This window comes from Engraulis encrasicolus, chromosome 9, assembly GCF_034702125.1.
Source record: "Engraulis encrasicolus isolate BLACKSEA-1 chromosome 9, IST_EnEncr_1.0, whole genome shotgun sequence".
Lineage (NCBI taxonomy): Eukaryota > Metazoa > Chordata > Actinopteri > Clupeiformes > Engraulidae > Engraulis > Engraulis encrasicolus.
Window position 1 is genome coordinate 46,363,715 of NC_085865.1, and position 14,587 is coordinate 46,378,301.

The window sequence follows — 14,587 nt, forward strand, 5'->3', positions numbered from 1 at the left end:
GAGGATTTTGTAGCTGAATAAAAGACCCTGGTGATATTCAATGGAAGATGTGCGTTACTCGTCTGAAGTGGACACTCAGACGTCATTACCTATTTTCAGGTATGTAAATAGCTCTTTATAAAATGTGCACAGTGGGTATATTTGTTAAGGTAACATTTTTGAAAAAACATAGCTTTTGCTTTTTTACATTTTGAGAGAGAGACAGAGACAGAGATACAAAGATTTCCATTTATTTTCAATTGAATTTGTTCCGTAGGTTGGTAATTATTCAGTCTGTATTATTTATTTCTTCAGTAGCTTATCATATAGTGCTTGCTTCCACTGCAGCAAGTTTTACTCTCCTTCTCCACATGAAAACTTAATTTTTATTTTTGTAATGTGAATGTGTAGGCCTAGAGTTATAGGCCCCTGTTGTTCACACACAGGCTATCACTGTGGTAGGCTATGATTTTAGTAGGGTTTTCATCTGGCAGACCTGGAAAAAAGAAATAAGACATAGTGGAGAATGAATTTGACTTCTCAAATTTCTTCCTGAGAATGGCATTGATGCCGCTGCCTTTCTTTTCTGTACCTCCCTGATAATCTGCCTCCCCCTGCCCCCTTCAGGCCACAAGCTCAATTACAGTATGCAGAGACTGGACAGATTAGAATGGCAAAGCACAAGCCAAAATTGTTCTAGGTCTGCACTGCACGAGATAAGATTCTATTGTCTCTGACTCTACCCTGCCCTTTGATCTAACTGGAAAGTTTGTAGAACTCGGGTCATTTTAAAGTTTTAACTGCCTTTCTTTCCCAGATAACTGTTGGTGGAAGACAGTATATTATTCTGTAATGTATTCATTTAGACATATTATTGTTCTGTGGATAGTAAATAATAACACGTTGACCCGAAGATTATTTCAGTGAAGGATTAACTTCAGGTGTCCAGAGCTAGGGTAAGATTGACAGATAGTCTATATGTTAGTACATACCCGCGGTACATTGATAAGGTAATTAATAACCCAATCTTATTTTCCTTTGGTCTCTTTATAAGTATCGCGAGTACCATGTTGTTGAATAGGGACTGCATGAATGAATGTCTAATGAAGACATCACTGCTCACTTTGCTAGGCCTAGCAGCTGGCTAAATATGTTAGCTGATCTTTTTCCATTTGTCACCTTTGCTTTGTAGGTCTCTAGTATGATATGACAGGTGCAGTTACGGTTCTCTTTCAGTAAATTTGTTCAGCATCTCTATGGGTTATGCACTCTTGTGCAGACTATTTCACAAAGCTCTTTTTAATCACGCCGTTAGGCCAATGAGCTGAGATGTGGGAGGGCCCGGCAACAGTCAGAATTGTTTCATCCAGCGAATACGGTGTATATAAAAAACGGATCAGCGGGTCTATCTTAGAATATCAAACTGTTCTGGGTGTTGTTTTGTCTAGGCCAGGAGGGCAATTTTACACCCCCTTCTTGCTCAGTGGGCTTTGGAAGTTTGCTCTTTGAAAAAATGCATGTTAGCAGTCTTGCCCTACACGAGATTAGAACAAAATGAAAAATATATACACTGCATACACACGTAGGAGAACCTTTAATATGTAAATGCCAGTGATCAGGTCGGCCAGTCGGCCAGTGATGCCTGATCACTGTCATTTACGTATTAAAGGCTCTCCTAAGTAGGGGAGGGGAGAATTGCATGGGGGAGCCGCAAATGCTGGGGCTTCTGTGGTCAGTTTGTGGCAATTTAAGGTGACCCATTCATCCAGAAATCCCTCTTTTCGTGCAGTGATAGATGCTAGCTTATTCTCCCCGCTGTCTGTAGCCATGCGTAATTTGCGATTATTAACAGGGGGGCGATATCTCTCCTATGCTTTCACACGAGGGTGGCATCTTATAGGCTTGACATCACATAAAAAGTCTCGTAGTAGACCATTACAAAGGCTACTTAGAAATAGCCAGAGAACGACATTTGCCCGTGGAGTAACGACACCTTCATGTCCGCCGCCTACATGGACTGGCGGCATCCTCTGTCCATGGTGCTGAAATCGCGGCACTACTCTATGTGAAGCACATTACAGTTTCATGAGGGGATACAGGCTACAAAAAGACCAAACTATACAATAAGCTACTGTTGTACCTTTTGCCGACATAATAAGAAATAGCCTAATGTGGTCACTGTGAGTGGCATGGCGTCGAACGTTTCCTACTCGAAGGTGCAAAATAATAACTCATAGCACCCAAGTAAAATGTCACTGTTGTAAAAACAGAGATTTTGATAGGAAGGTGAGATGGGACAGCCATGTAATCGTACATATCATCAGGATCAGATATCATCATCAGATATCATCATATCATCAGTACATTCCTCAGTAGATACGGTCATTCTCTCGGGCATTTGCAGCTGGTGCAGCCCTATTATTGCATTGTGAGCTGTCAACGTGTGTGGTTTTAGGCGAAATGTGCACTGGCAGCACTCCTCGTTAAGTTTGGGAGATGTCTTTAGTGGGAGTATTTGAATGTGTAAAACACGTTGAACACAGTGCTGGACATTTTCAGTATGCTTGGGGAAGTAGATCGATAGCCTATTACTTGTATGCATCTTTTTTCACCTTCGTGCTTGCATCAGCATGCCAACGTTACATGCCAAACTAACATCAATGTGGTGCTGACATTTTACTGAATAGCCTAATATCTCTACCAAATCGGGTGTAAATTGAATTGAATTGAAGTCTCCCAACATGTCTTGCCATTCCATGAGGGATACGGACAATTCAGCACACACGCGGCGAAAGCGTTCCTTTGATAGAGAGGATGTCTGCGCCTGTGTAAAGTGCTGCGCGTACGCATTGGTTAAGTTGTAGGTTTTACAAATTATGGTAACCACGCCAGGCCCAAATTACTAACAGGAAAAGAGGGACAATGACAAATAGGAGATGAAATCGCCAGGAAGACAGGGATGATCTTTCTCGCTGAACAATTTTGTCTGTACTGTGTGGCCTGAGCAGAAGAGCATGAGGGCAAGAGCGAGTCTCGCCTCGTTTTGTGTAGGCTATAGGATTACCACACGAAATCTACCGCTGGACCAGCTGGCTATCAGCAATTCCCGCAAGAATCAAACCTGTTTGAAATCCTGCTCACCCGTCGTGAGTGTATCGCATAGGCTAGTTGAAACATTGCTACGACTCAATTTGGCACACTGTCCACTCCATGCACAAAAGACACAACGTTGGAGCGGAGGGGATTCGTTTAGGCTACTGACAGACACGAGGCACGAAGTAATCGTCAACTTCAGGGGGGGAAAAAAGGAAATGTGGATATGCTACGTAGAGAAAGAGGTTCTCTCTCTCTAGCAGTTCAAAACCAGTGTGTCCTATGCTTCGGAAGCATATCTCTTTTTTTTTTTTATTCGACAAAAGCGAAGCGCCATACAGTCTAGGCTACAGCATAGCAGCGTGCAGGGGAATAAACTCCAAAAAAGTCCAGTAACATCAACACAGCCTAATTGAAGCGACATGGATCAATGACAATCTTCACATAGCCTACTGTGCGAACGAAATGTGGGTGCTTGGGACAATAAAACGCTCGATAGTGGGCCAATGCGATGAGTAGCCTTGGCTATGTGATGGGGAGGGGGATTCTTTTGGCTACACCTCCATCGGCCTTTACCCAACTCACGACTCTGGTGTGCGACCGAATATCTCCACAATGAGGGAAAAAAATGAAAATATAAAATTAGATATGCTATATGCACAAATAACCTTTTGAGTTGTTAGGTTAACAATGTTATTTTATCGCCTAATGAAGCGCTACGAAAAAAAGCTCTGGCGCACTCTCCGGCGCTGCTGCGGCGCATTGACATGGACAAAATATTCACAAGCAAGTTTTTTTTTAATGATAAAACAGTTCGCACAAGGGGATATATGGTGGATACCGCCACTGTTTAAGGCCGTTTAACTTAAATTAAAATTATAGGTCTAGAAAGGTGCTCTTAGTATCTGGCCTATTCTCTGCAGTGCTTCTTCAATTGTCACTGTAGAATGCAGGGACTTCCTTTACCAGCGTCAGATTCTAAATGTGTGTTTAAAAGAAGCAGCCGTTATTTTTGACAATGTTTTCTTAAAAATATTGTTTATGCAATAATTTGTTTTTTTTGTACATATCTCACATTCAAATTGTTGTATTGATGTTCTTAAAATGAGATTTAGTGGTGTTTAACCTGCAAGGTACACTTTAAAGGAGCACTTCTGTCAATTTCAATATGTTGTTGTATTGCTCACGCTACCCTTGACTTGTCAGTACCCAGTGATGCTGCATTTTTTGGCTCAGCCCTTTCCGAGATCTGAGCTATTCTAATGGGGGCAGATTTTGTTTACATTTTAAAAAATTCTTAACATAGGCCTACTTCAAATATTTTCCCAAAAGGTATCGCTGGGAATAAATCAAGATATTTTTTTCAAATGTAAACAAACTGCCCTCATTACAATGACCAGGATCTAGGAAAAGGCTGGAAAATTCTCAAGGACCGACAAGTCCAGGGTAGTGTGAGCATTGCAACTGTATGTTGAAATTGGCTGAAGTTATCCTTTAATATTTTGTTGCACACCCTTAGACAGCAATGAGAGCCTCCGTGTTTGTATTTATCAACAAGCTTCTTGCACTTCTCTGGTGGTATTTCCCCCCACTCTTTCTTTGCAATATGTTTATCATCTTGACGCGGTACTGGATTCTTTCTCCTAATGTCCTAGTGTCAGTTTCACAGATTTTTCCAAAATTCCGTGCTCCTAGACACAGAATTGTTTTCAGTGATGGACACACAGACATGCTTTCTATATATTCCAACAACTCTATGTTTACACAGTCTTGGGTTTTCTCAGGATATTTCTAATTTCAAATATATTTTTCTCAAAAAGCATTTCATACTGACAGGTTAGGGTTAGGCCAGGATTGTTTTGGTCTGGGCACAGCTAGTACATTTTTGTTTATTACATGAACTTGATAGCCTATCAACCAAATGGAAGAGGTATTTCTCAAAAACATGTCTTTACTGACAAGGATTATTTTTGTCAGGACATAACTTAAACTTTATTTAGTATTAAAATTTGGTATCTATTTTCTAATGACAGACTTAACACAGTGCTGTGGGAATATAGAAAGCACTTCCGTGAGTCAATCACGGAAAACAATTCCGTGTCCAAAATCTGTGAAACTGACACGAATTTCGGGTGCAAAAAATCTGTATCTATTCCACGCAATTCTGCTAGAACAGGCTGTCTTTTCAGGTGACCTTTTATTATTTGGAGGTTTTGTTTTTGAAAATAATAGTATTTCTGGTGTTCCCAGACAGCTCCTCAGTCTTCACCTTTGTAAAAGAGGAGCAAGATGTAACAGGTTGCTTTTTAAAACACAAATATCATCATTCATTAGCTAATTCCTGTTCTATGGACAAAATCAATGTATCAAAGGTGATTCCCATTTGTTATTTACCATATTTAAGTCAAATTAGGTATCCACAGTCATATCCAATGAAGTGTGCCAATACCAGTGACTCAAGGAGTTTTACGTTTTCCACTTTTCCCTGTCACAGTTTAGTTTTTAATGTTGTTGATCATTTATATATTTTGTATCAACCACAAGCTACCTGTATCTATAGTACAATCGAGATTGACCTTATTATTTGTTATCTGGAGATATGTCCCATTATGTGCTTAAACTTCAATACTAACTGGCAGCGCTGCATGAAATTGATTATGATATTGAATTGAGAGATGAACTGTTCAGTGTGTGTGTAATGCTTGAAATTATGGGTTGAGGCAGAGAAATTCACTTAAAACAATCAATTGAAACGAGGCCAGAGTTGTTTGTTGCATTTTCATTTATTATACATCACTACAAGCCTGATTATGATCGACTTTCAAATCTCTTCAAGACTTGGTCCCAAAGGGCATGGTTGACCCACCTCCCTTGGTTAGCTACTGGTTGTTTACTTCCCGACAAAGTGGGAGGAGTTCCCAATTCTTTAGGAGCTCAGAAACAATATTGTATTGCTCCTGGTTTGACAAGAAGCAGCGCTGAAGGTGTTGTGTCACTAGGATGGCACAGCCTGGCTACATCACTACAGGAACCTCAGAGGCCAGAACGCAAGGATTTAGGAGATCTTCAGGAGGATCTTCACTCCTCAACTTGTCCTTTCTGAAATGGAAATGCAGAATATCGTTATATGTATTACTAGGTGTAGCTTCCATATGTACCATACCTTTCCTGAATGTTGCATCTAATTTGCAGGGGTTGCATCCTTTAACCCATTGACGCAAAAAAAATGCCTGCTGAATGGCCAAGACCTTTTTGGGAAATGTTGCCCTAAGCCTATAAAAACCTAAATATATCAGCCTCTGAAGCACATAAAAACAACAAATAAATTGCGTTTAAATGCCAAGACCCCCATCGTGCATTGAAATGTGTTGATACAACGCTAACGTACCAACATTTTAAATAAAAATACATCAAATCTGATGAGCCTGAATGCTGTGTCATGTTGCTTCAGGCGCCAAAGGTCAATGTTGTGCAACGCAACATCCAGCATCAATGGGTTAAAGCAGCCCTCAAAGATCATGTCCATGAGGCCCTGTGCCACTGTGTATAAGATTTTACAGCCTAGTTGTGCAGTTTGCCCAAGAATGTAGCTGTTTGTGAATGCAGCCGTTCAAAACAGATAGAGGTCAAGTATTTTTTAACAATTGCAAGAATTTGTCTGATTATACTATGAACAAGCTTGCAACCAGGCAAATGAATGGATTACCAACATTTGAAGGTCACATGTACAGACAATGCATTAAAGTTCACTTTACAAAGGTGAGGCCAAAATAACTAGATTTCCTAAACCTACAGCATATATTACATGTCTACTAAATATCAATATACTCTATGTGGAAAGTGCCCTGATTATTTCAACTTTATTTTAGTGGAAAATAAAGCATTGTATTGAGGGATTATTCTGACTGACCTTGCCATCAGCATCACGGCTCTTAGGTATAGACTTTTATTTGAAAAATGGTTGCTTCTTACCTTGCCACCTGAGTCACGGCTCTTGGCTCTCAACTTGTTGACCTGAGACTCAGCTATGTCAGCTCTCTCCTCAGCCTCATCCAGCTCATGCTGCAGCTTGCGGAACTTGGTCAAGGTGCCGTTGGCCTGCTCCTCCTGAGAAAGACAATCAATGACATGATGTAGCTAAAATGCTCCTTACAATATAGATTGCTGATTTGGTTGCCATTGCTACATAATTGATGACTTACAGCCTCCTCTGCTGTTCTCTTGTAGGATTTGACCTTCAGCTGCAGCTTGTCAACCAGATCCTGAAGACGATGCAGATTCTTCTTGTCCTCCTCAGTCTACAGATAAAAAGGTTGGTCAAAACTCATGGAACTTAAGTCACTGCGATGAAATTAAATAGAAAGACAAGCACATTTCCTCATAATTAGGGGTAGAGTGGTGGTGTTTAGTACCTGGTAGGTGAGCTCCTTGATGCGACGCTCATATTTGCGGATCCCTTTAACAGAGTCACCGGCCTTGCGTTGCTCCATCTCCACTTCAGATTCTAGTTCCCTCACCTGTGTGGAAATGTTTACAAACCATAAAAAGATGACAATTTACTTTTTTGCTAAGCACTGCCCCAATAGCAACTATTGCTTTGTCAGTCAGCAACATGGTTCTCACCATTGAAATGAATGCAAATCAGGGTTTTATTTTAGGTATTTAGTTATTCTTTTCAGACATATATATATATATATATATATATATATATATATATATATATATATATATATATATATATATATATATATATACATATATACACAGGGGTTATACAACATAATGGAACCACATTTAGAGTCATTTTAGAGTGTGAAGTTTCGTGGCTCAAGGAGACCAGCCTGTTGGCTAATCTTCATTATTGGCACATTGAACCAATAAGGTGAAGTGTGAAGATTCATTTAGCAGGGTAAGAGCACAGTTTTGCTCAAAATCTTGCAATGCATTCAGCATTCAAAAAGGAGAAATTCTTGTTGCGCATGTAACTGTTGCATCTTTGACAGAGACAGCAAGTCTTTGTGATGTATCAGGAGCCACAGTATCCAAGGTAATGTCTGCATACCACCAAGAAGGATGAACCACATCCAACAGGATTAACTGTGCATGCAAAATGACAGATGCAAAATGGCCGTGGATGCAAAATGACAGGTGTTTCCATTATTTTGTCTAACCCCTGTATATATATATGAAACATTTTTAGGGTTTTTTTGCCTTTCATTTGTGACAGGACAGTTGAGCGCAGACAGGAAAAGAGTGGGGAGAGAGAGACACGGAAGGATCGGCAAATGACCCGGGCCGGAATTGCAGACACAGCAACCCAGTGCCCCACTGTCAGGCCATGGCAGGGCCTCTTTTCAGACAGATATGATATGCCTTTGATCAGTGGCCATATTTCAGAGAGTATGGACAGAAAGGATTGTTGTTTGCAGTTGAAAGCTACATGCATGCCAAAACTTGCATTGTCAGAAAATGGTAAATACAAGGTAAGGCATATGGACATAGTGGTATGATTATGAACTGTGCTTGTGTACTTTGGGAGTATCAACGTAGGAGCGTGGGGTGCTGTATAAACAAATGCTGTTTTACTCCCTGACATTTACTTGCCAGCGAGGTCATTCACATTGTTTCAATCCACACCCTGCACTTTTCATTGTGGGCCTCAGAAATGGAGAGAATCTCACTCCGAATTGTGAAGTTAGTTTGCAGTGACTGACTTAGCATAGTAAATAATTTCCTTGATTGGTCAGTTGAAGATTTAAGTTTTTGGCTCCTAAAAGGTCCATTCAAATATGTTGAATTACCATTTACGTAGCAATAAACTCAATTCAGCACTCACCCTTGACTCCAACTTCTGAATCTGCTTCTTGCCACCCTTCATGGCGATTTGCTCAGCTTCATCCAGGCGGTGCTGCAGGTCCTTGATGGTTTGCTCCATGTTCTTCTTCATTCGCTCCAGGTGAGCACTGGTGTCCTGCTCCTTCTTCAGCTCCTCTGCCATCATAGCAGCATCAGTGATGGCCTTCTTGGCTTTCTCCTCAGCATTCCTGGACTCTCCTACAGCCTCCTCCACCTCATTCTGCAGCTGGTTTGTATCAGTCTCCAGCTTCTTCTTTTGATTCAAAAGGCTGGTGTTCTGTGTGAGAAGTAATTTTGACCATTATTTTCTTCTTGTTTTTCTTCCTATTTCTCTATATACTATTTCAGAGCTATGATGACTGAGTATTAAAGTATAGCTAGTTTCATACCTCAGGACTCTAGAGTGCGACCAATTTGGTCACACATGCGCCCTAATTTTGTGACAAAAAAAAAAATCGGAGGTCGCACCGGTGCGACCATCTTCTCGGGGGAAAAAAACATGCAACCAAAGAATATGGATAATGCAACTCTGAAAGTCTACTTGGGTTCTGCCTGCGCCCCATATCGAGGTTTAAACAAATCAAAAGGGCGGAACCTTCATCTAGTTGGTCGTAATCCTGTGTGAGCGTGCGTGTTTGCCTGCCAGTACAGAAAGATAAACAAATAGCCACGAGAGAGAACCTAGGAGGGCTAGTGCTAGATCTAACGTTTGGTGAGTCAGAATGATAAGAACTTTGGACAACTTTACGTGAAGTTAAAACTAACAAACAGAACAATCTGAAGATCCGGGCCAATACTCTGACACGGAGCCAACGCCATGTTCGGTGAATGAACTGGAGAATGCGCCAAACACTGAGCCACAACTCCTAGCCAAAAAGGCCAAAATATATTCCTGTCGGAGAGTGGCTAGGCCAGTTTCCCTGGCTACGATATGACGAGGGCGAAAACGTGATGCACTGCATATTGCAAAGGGCGGAGATGCGATGGCTGGTAACAGTTCGTTTGCCACTGGCTGCCAAACATCTTGCATTGAAACGTTGAAAAAGCACTTGCATAAATAAAATGCTCGACATGCCATGATAAAGTGTTCCCTCCCCACTGCGGCAGGCAGCATCAAACAGGATCTCAGGAGGCCACTGGGATAATTATGTTCAAGCTTACGACATCAAGAATGAAGAGATTTCATTAACAAAGTTTAAGTCAGAAATAATTATCCATAAGAATGGCCTCGATGTGAATTCGACCTACAGCAATGATGTGGCGTGTGCCCAATTTATAGGTGTCATAGCAGACACTTTAAAGCTGAAGACGTCTGTGGAAATAACAGACAGCGCTAATATTCTTCCTAATAGACAGATTACTGACATTGCGTCGTCATTTTACACCCGTATCTTGCGGAGAGTAAGACCAGTGTAGGCTATATACATTGGGCACATCGAGGTGAAGCATGCCCAAGTTAAGTAGGCTATGTCATTTTGATTTTGTGTCAATAATATGCCCATTTTATTTAATCACTGAAATGAAACATTAATCCAAATTAAAAAAATTTGGTGCACCCAACTTTTGTGCTGGTGCACCCAAGAAACAAGCCCGACAGGCGGACAACAGATGCATCCCTCTATGCCAGTTCCAACTATGCAATTTTTTCCCCCCAAACGCCCCCCTGGCCTCCTCCTAACCTGTCAACGCCCCCCCGAGGATGTACTTTTTGTTTATTGGTCATCATGGACACTCCAAATAATGTGGCAGGCAGCAAAATGGCGAGACATGGCTTTCTTTTTTGCAGTTTAGGCTATAATAAGCTTATCATTCTTGTATTTGGAAAAGAACCATAGGCCTATGCTTTCAAATGTCACATAGATCAAGGCTACATTACAAATTATCTGACATTTATTAGTATCAACCTTTAGTATCACTTCATTTCAGCATCATGTGCATGTGGGAAAGAATCTAAACATCGACAAATAATAAATAAATAAAACCGTTTGGGTGAATCATGCGCTTATGAGTTCACCCTTTAGGTGAATTATGCGCTTATTTTTGACTAGCCTACTCACTGAAAAGGCAGAAGTAAACTCGCTGGGAATGGCAGGCTCGTAGGCTACACACAGACGTCTGAACCCAAGTTTATGGACTGGAGAAAAGCGGAGGAAAATGTGAATGTTATGAAAGAAAAAAAAACTATCCAAATGTTACAGGTCCACGTTAAGAGGAAGAGCTACGCTTCGGGTCGCCTGTCAACTAATTACGGTTCCATGTCGTGGAGCGTTATGCAATGCAAACGCCCCTCTATCCGAGCACAAACATCTGTGTCAAAAACGGCCTGCCGACTTCTAAATCGTTCATTTCCGCGAGTTTCTGACGAACCAAAATAAAGTTGCGTCCCATTGTCCAAACGCAAAACAATGCCGAAAATTGAATGCCCCCCTCAGTTGTCTCACAATGCAATCAGCTTAGTCTTGCCTGTCTGGTAACATATCATATACGTTCTGGCTTGCACGCATTCGCTGCCGTCCAAAATGCCAACTCTGCCGCCTTGTGGCCACAGGAAGGAACAATTGAAGAAATGCGTTTCAGACGGACAGACGGACAGCAGACGGACAGACCCTCTTATAGAGATACTGGGACCCCAGGTGAAAAAGTGGTTCAATTTAGTACAATAAAAGCATGACTGAAGTGTACTTAGCATGTTAAAAGTGCACTCGTGCTTTTTGTGCCAAGAAAAAGTATGTTTACAATATGCTTATTTAAAGTGTACTTAAAATTAGATGTAATTAAGTTGCTCTCAAAAAAAGTACACTTAGCGAACCATACTTCAAGTGTACTTCGAAGATGTTTGGCTGAAGTGTATTTAGAGGAATATACTAATAGTGTTCTAATAGTGAACTTACTAAAAGTGTATTTTTTAATGACATATTGCAATTGTACTTTTTTAAAGTGCAATATGATTACACTTCACCCAAATGTCTTCAAAGTGTGATTTTCTATAGTGCGCTTTAAAGTAAATCGCTTTAACATATTGCAAGTACACTTTTTCTAAGTGCACCATGATTGTACTTCACCCAAATATATTCAAAGTGCGCTTACACAAAGTTAATTTACCCATCATGCACCATCATGCATGTACCATCATGCAATGCACACAAGCTAAATTTCTCAAACAGAAATCCATTTACCTCTAAGGAATATCTTTGGTTTGCATGAAAATATTACTCATTGTTATATTCTGCGTTTATTGTAGGAGTTTTAAAATTTTAAAGTGGTACACAAAAAATGGCCATGTTCCCACCGTCATTATGATGGTCACGTATATGTTCTGGTATATATAGGCTCACACTTCCCATGATATCATGGTGAGAGGTAAGTTGGAACTAGTTGTTCAAACAAAGAATCAAGGGTCCCTATTAGTGATCAATTCAAATGATCAACTGCAGGAAAGTGGAACAAGAATGAAATAAAGTGAATTGTGTATCTGAAATCTCTGTAACAATGCAATGATTGTAAATGTCAGTCGTGCTAGGCATGCATACTGTATCACCACTGTGACATGTGGCTGTGTGTAATGTACAAGCTCTGAGGACCAGCGTGGATTGTAGTATTACATTTATATTATTCGTTGTAGGCCTACTTGGGAGTGTACTGTAAATATACTTCAAGCATACCTGTTATATATTTACAATACTTAATATGATATACTTTTTACAGACTTAAAATGTTCCAATGTAGCCCAAAGAAGCATGAAGTTAATATACTTTTATTGTACTTCTAGTAACAATAAAATGTTATAGAAGTGTACTCAAGCACACTATTAATGCCATACGAATGCATGAAAAGCGTGTTTGGAGCATACTTTCAAAAGTATGCTTGTAGTGCACTTAAAGTTGTCCAAAAGCGGTGCCAATTTAGCATCCTCAGTGTGCTGCAAGTGTGCTGAAGTACTGCTTTAGTAGTGCTTCAGCGCACTAATAGTGCAATGAAGCGCACTTTAAATCGCCGAAAATAGTACACTTTGTACTAAGTACGGTCAAAAAAAGTACACTTTAAGTATATGGGTTTTTCACCTGGGACGCATCTAAAAAAGTTGGACACACCAGTGCAACCAGTGCAAAAAGTTGGTCTAGAGCCCTGTACCTGAGAGTGGAGCAGCTGCACTCTCTCGCTGACATCCAGCAGCTCCTGTTCAGCCAGTTTCCGGCCTCTCTCTGTCTGCTCCACCAAGGACCTCAGCTCATCCAGTTCAGCCTGCAGCAGATTGTTGCGTCTCTCCACAATCGCAATGTTCTCTTTGAGATCATCGTTAGCACGCTGGGATTCATCCAGGTGCAGTTGAGAATCCTGTAAAGAATGCCGGTACAGCGGTAAATTTGAAGTTTAAGTCAGACTTAAAATGCATCCATTAAAAGTTCTAATGTCTTATTGTCATGAACCTTCAGATGCCCATGGAGACCCTTGAGTTGCTTCTGAGCCTCAGCTGCCTGCCTGTTGGCTTGGCTAAGCTGGATCTCCATCTCATTGAGGTCTCCCTCCATCTTCTTTTTCACTCTGAGAGCCTCATTCCTGCTGCGAGTCTCAGACTCCAGGGAGCTCTGCAGAGTGTCCACCACTCTCGACTGGTTCCTCTTTGCCTGCTCCATCTCCTCATCCTTCTCAGCAAGCTTACGTTCAATGTCAGCTTTGACTTGATTGAACTCCAGCTGAGCTCTAAGGATCTTCCCCTCCTCATGCTCTAGGGAGCCCTATTGAAATGAAGGGGTAGAATTGTTACATTGCTACATTTTGTCATTGAGTTCACACTCAATGCGCTCTCTGCATTTCCTTCCCCGCATTTTAGCTCATTGAAAATTATTTGCAGTTGTTAATCTGTCCACGGGCATCATGCTCTTGGGCTGTCTGGTCTCTGTCCATCTAGTAAACAACTCGGGTTAACTTTAAATGTAGCAAAGGCGTGTCATGAATTTAACCAGCATTGTGAACTGACTCAGTCACAAATTCCATAGCCTATTTGAGCAACTGTCCATCTTGGAAACAACTTTGGTTAACTTTAAATGTAGCGAAGGGGGTGTATGATAAGGTGACCATATTTTGGCAAGTGAAAACCAGGACAGTTGCAGATAACGAACGCACACACAAACCCAGGCGATCGCATAACCTCCTTGGCGGAGGTAATAAAAGTACAGTGGTAGTCTGATTTAAATTTGTATGTATATACTGTACCTCTGCTTCCTCTAAAGCAGTCTGAATCTCAGATTTTTCTTGCTCAAGGGTCTTTCTGGACTTCTCAAGTTCATGGATGTTCTTTCCGGTCTCACCAAGTTGCTCAGTGAGATCAGCAATCTCCTCTGTAGAGAGAAAATGGCAAAATGAATTGCAATGATGGACTGTAAGGGTGGTAATGTGAAGACAAAACAAAATAAATAATGTAAATTTTGAGAGACCTTGCAAGTTTTTGTTCTCCCTCTTCATAGTCTCCAAGTGATCCAAAGATTCTTCATAAGAGTTCTTCAGTTTAAAGAGCTCAGTGCCAAGAGATCTGGCCTCTTTCTGGGAGCCCTCCAACTCAGTCTGGGACTCCTCGTATTTCTGCTTCCACTCAGCCAGGACCTGGGTTAAAATAGGAATGTTAGTTTCTGATCAGTGAATTCCAATTTTAATATAAAAG

At 40.9% G+C, this 14,587-nt stretch overlaps 1 protein-coding gene and 1 long non-coding RNA gene across 2 annotated transcripts in view; one reads left to right on the forward strand and one right to left on the reverse strand.

Moving 5' to 3' along the window:
• Positions 1-6,137, forward strand: part of LOC134455907 (uncharacterized) — a 39,953-nt gene extending 33,816 nt beyond the window's left edge. The window contains exon 4 of the long non-coding RNA XR_010036199.1: positions 1-6,137. This is a non-coding gene — a long non-coding RNA (uncharacterized LOC134455907).
• LOC134455894 (myosin-7-like) overlaps positions 5,837-14,587 on the reverse strand; it is a 22,845-nt gene continuing 14,094 nt past the window's right edge. Inside the window, exons 31-39 of the mRNA XM_063207250.1 lie at positions 14,364-14,529; positions 14,143-14,267; positions 13,356-13,664; positions 13,060-13,263; positions 8,909-9,205; positions 7,485-7,589; positions 7,275-7,370; positions 7,045-7,179; positions 5,837-6,171 (exon numbers count right to left, since the gene is read on the reverse strand). Coding sequence (XP_063063320.1) covers positions 6,151-6,171; positions 7,045-7,179; positions 7,275-7,370; positions 7,485-7,589; positions 8,909-9,205; positions 13,060-13,263; positions 13,356-13,664; positions 14,143-14,267; positions 14,364-14,529 — 1,458 coding nt within the window. The 3' untranslated portion in view covers positions 5,837-6,150. The remainder of the gene's footprint in view (positions 6,172-7,044; positions 7,180-7,274; positions 7,371-7,484; positions 7,590-8,908; positions 9,206-13,059; positions 13,264-13,355; positions 13,665-14,142; positions 14,268-14,363; positions 14,530-14,587) is intronic.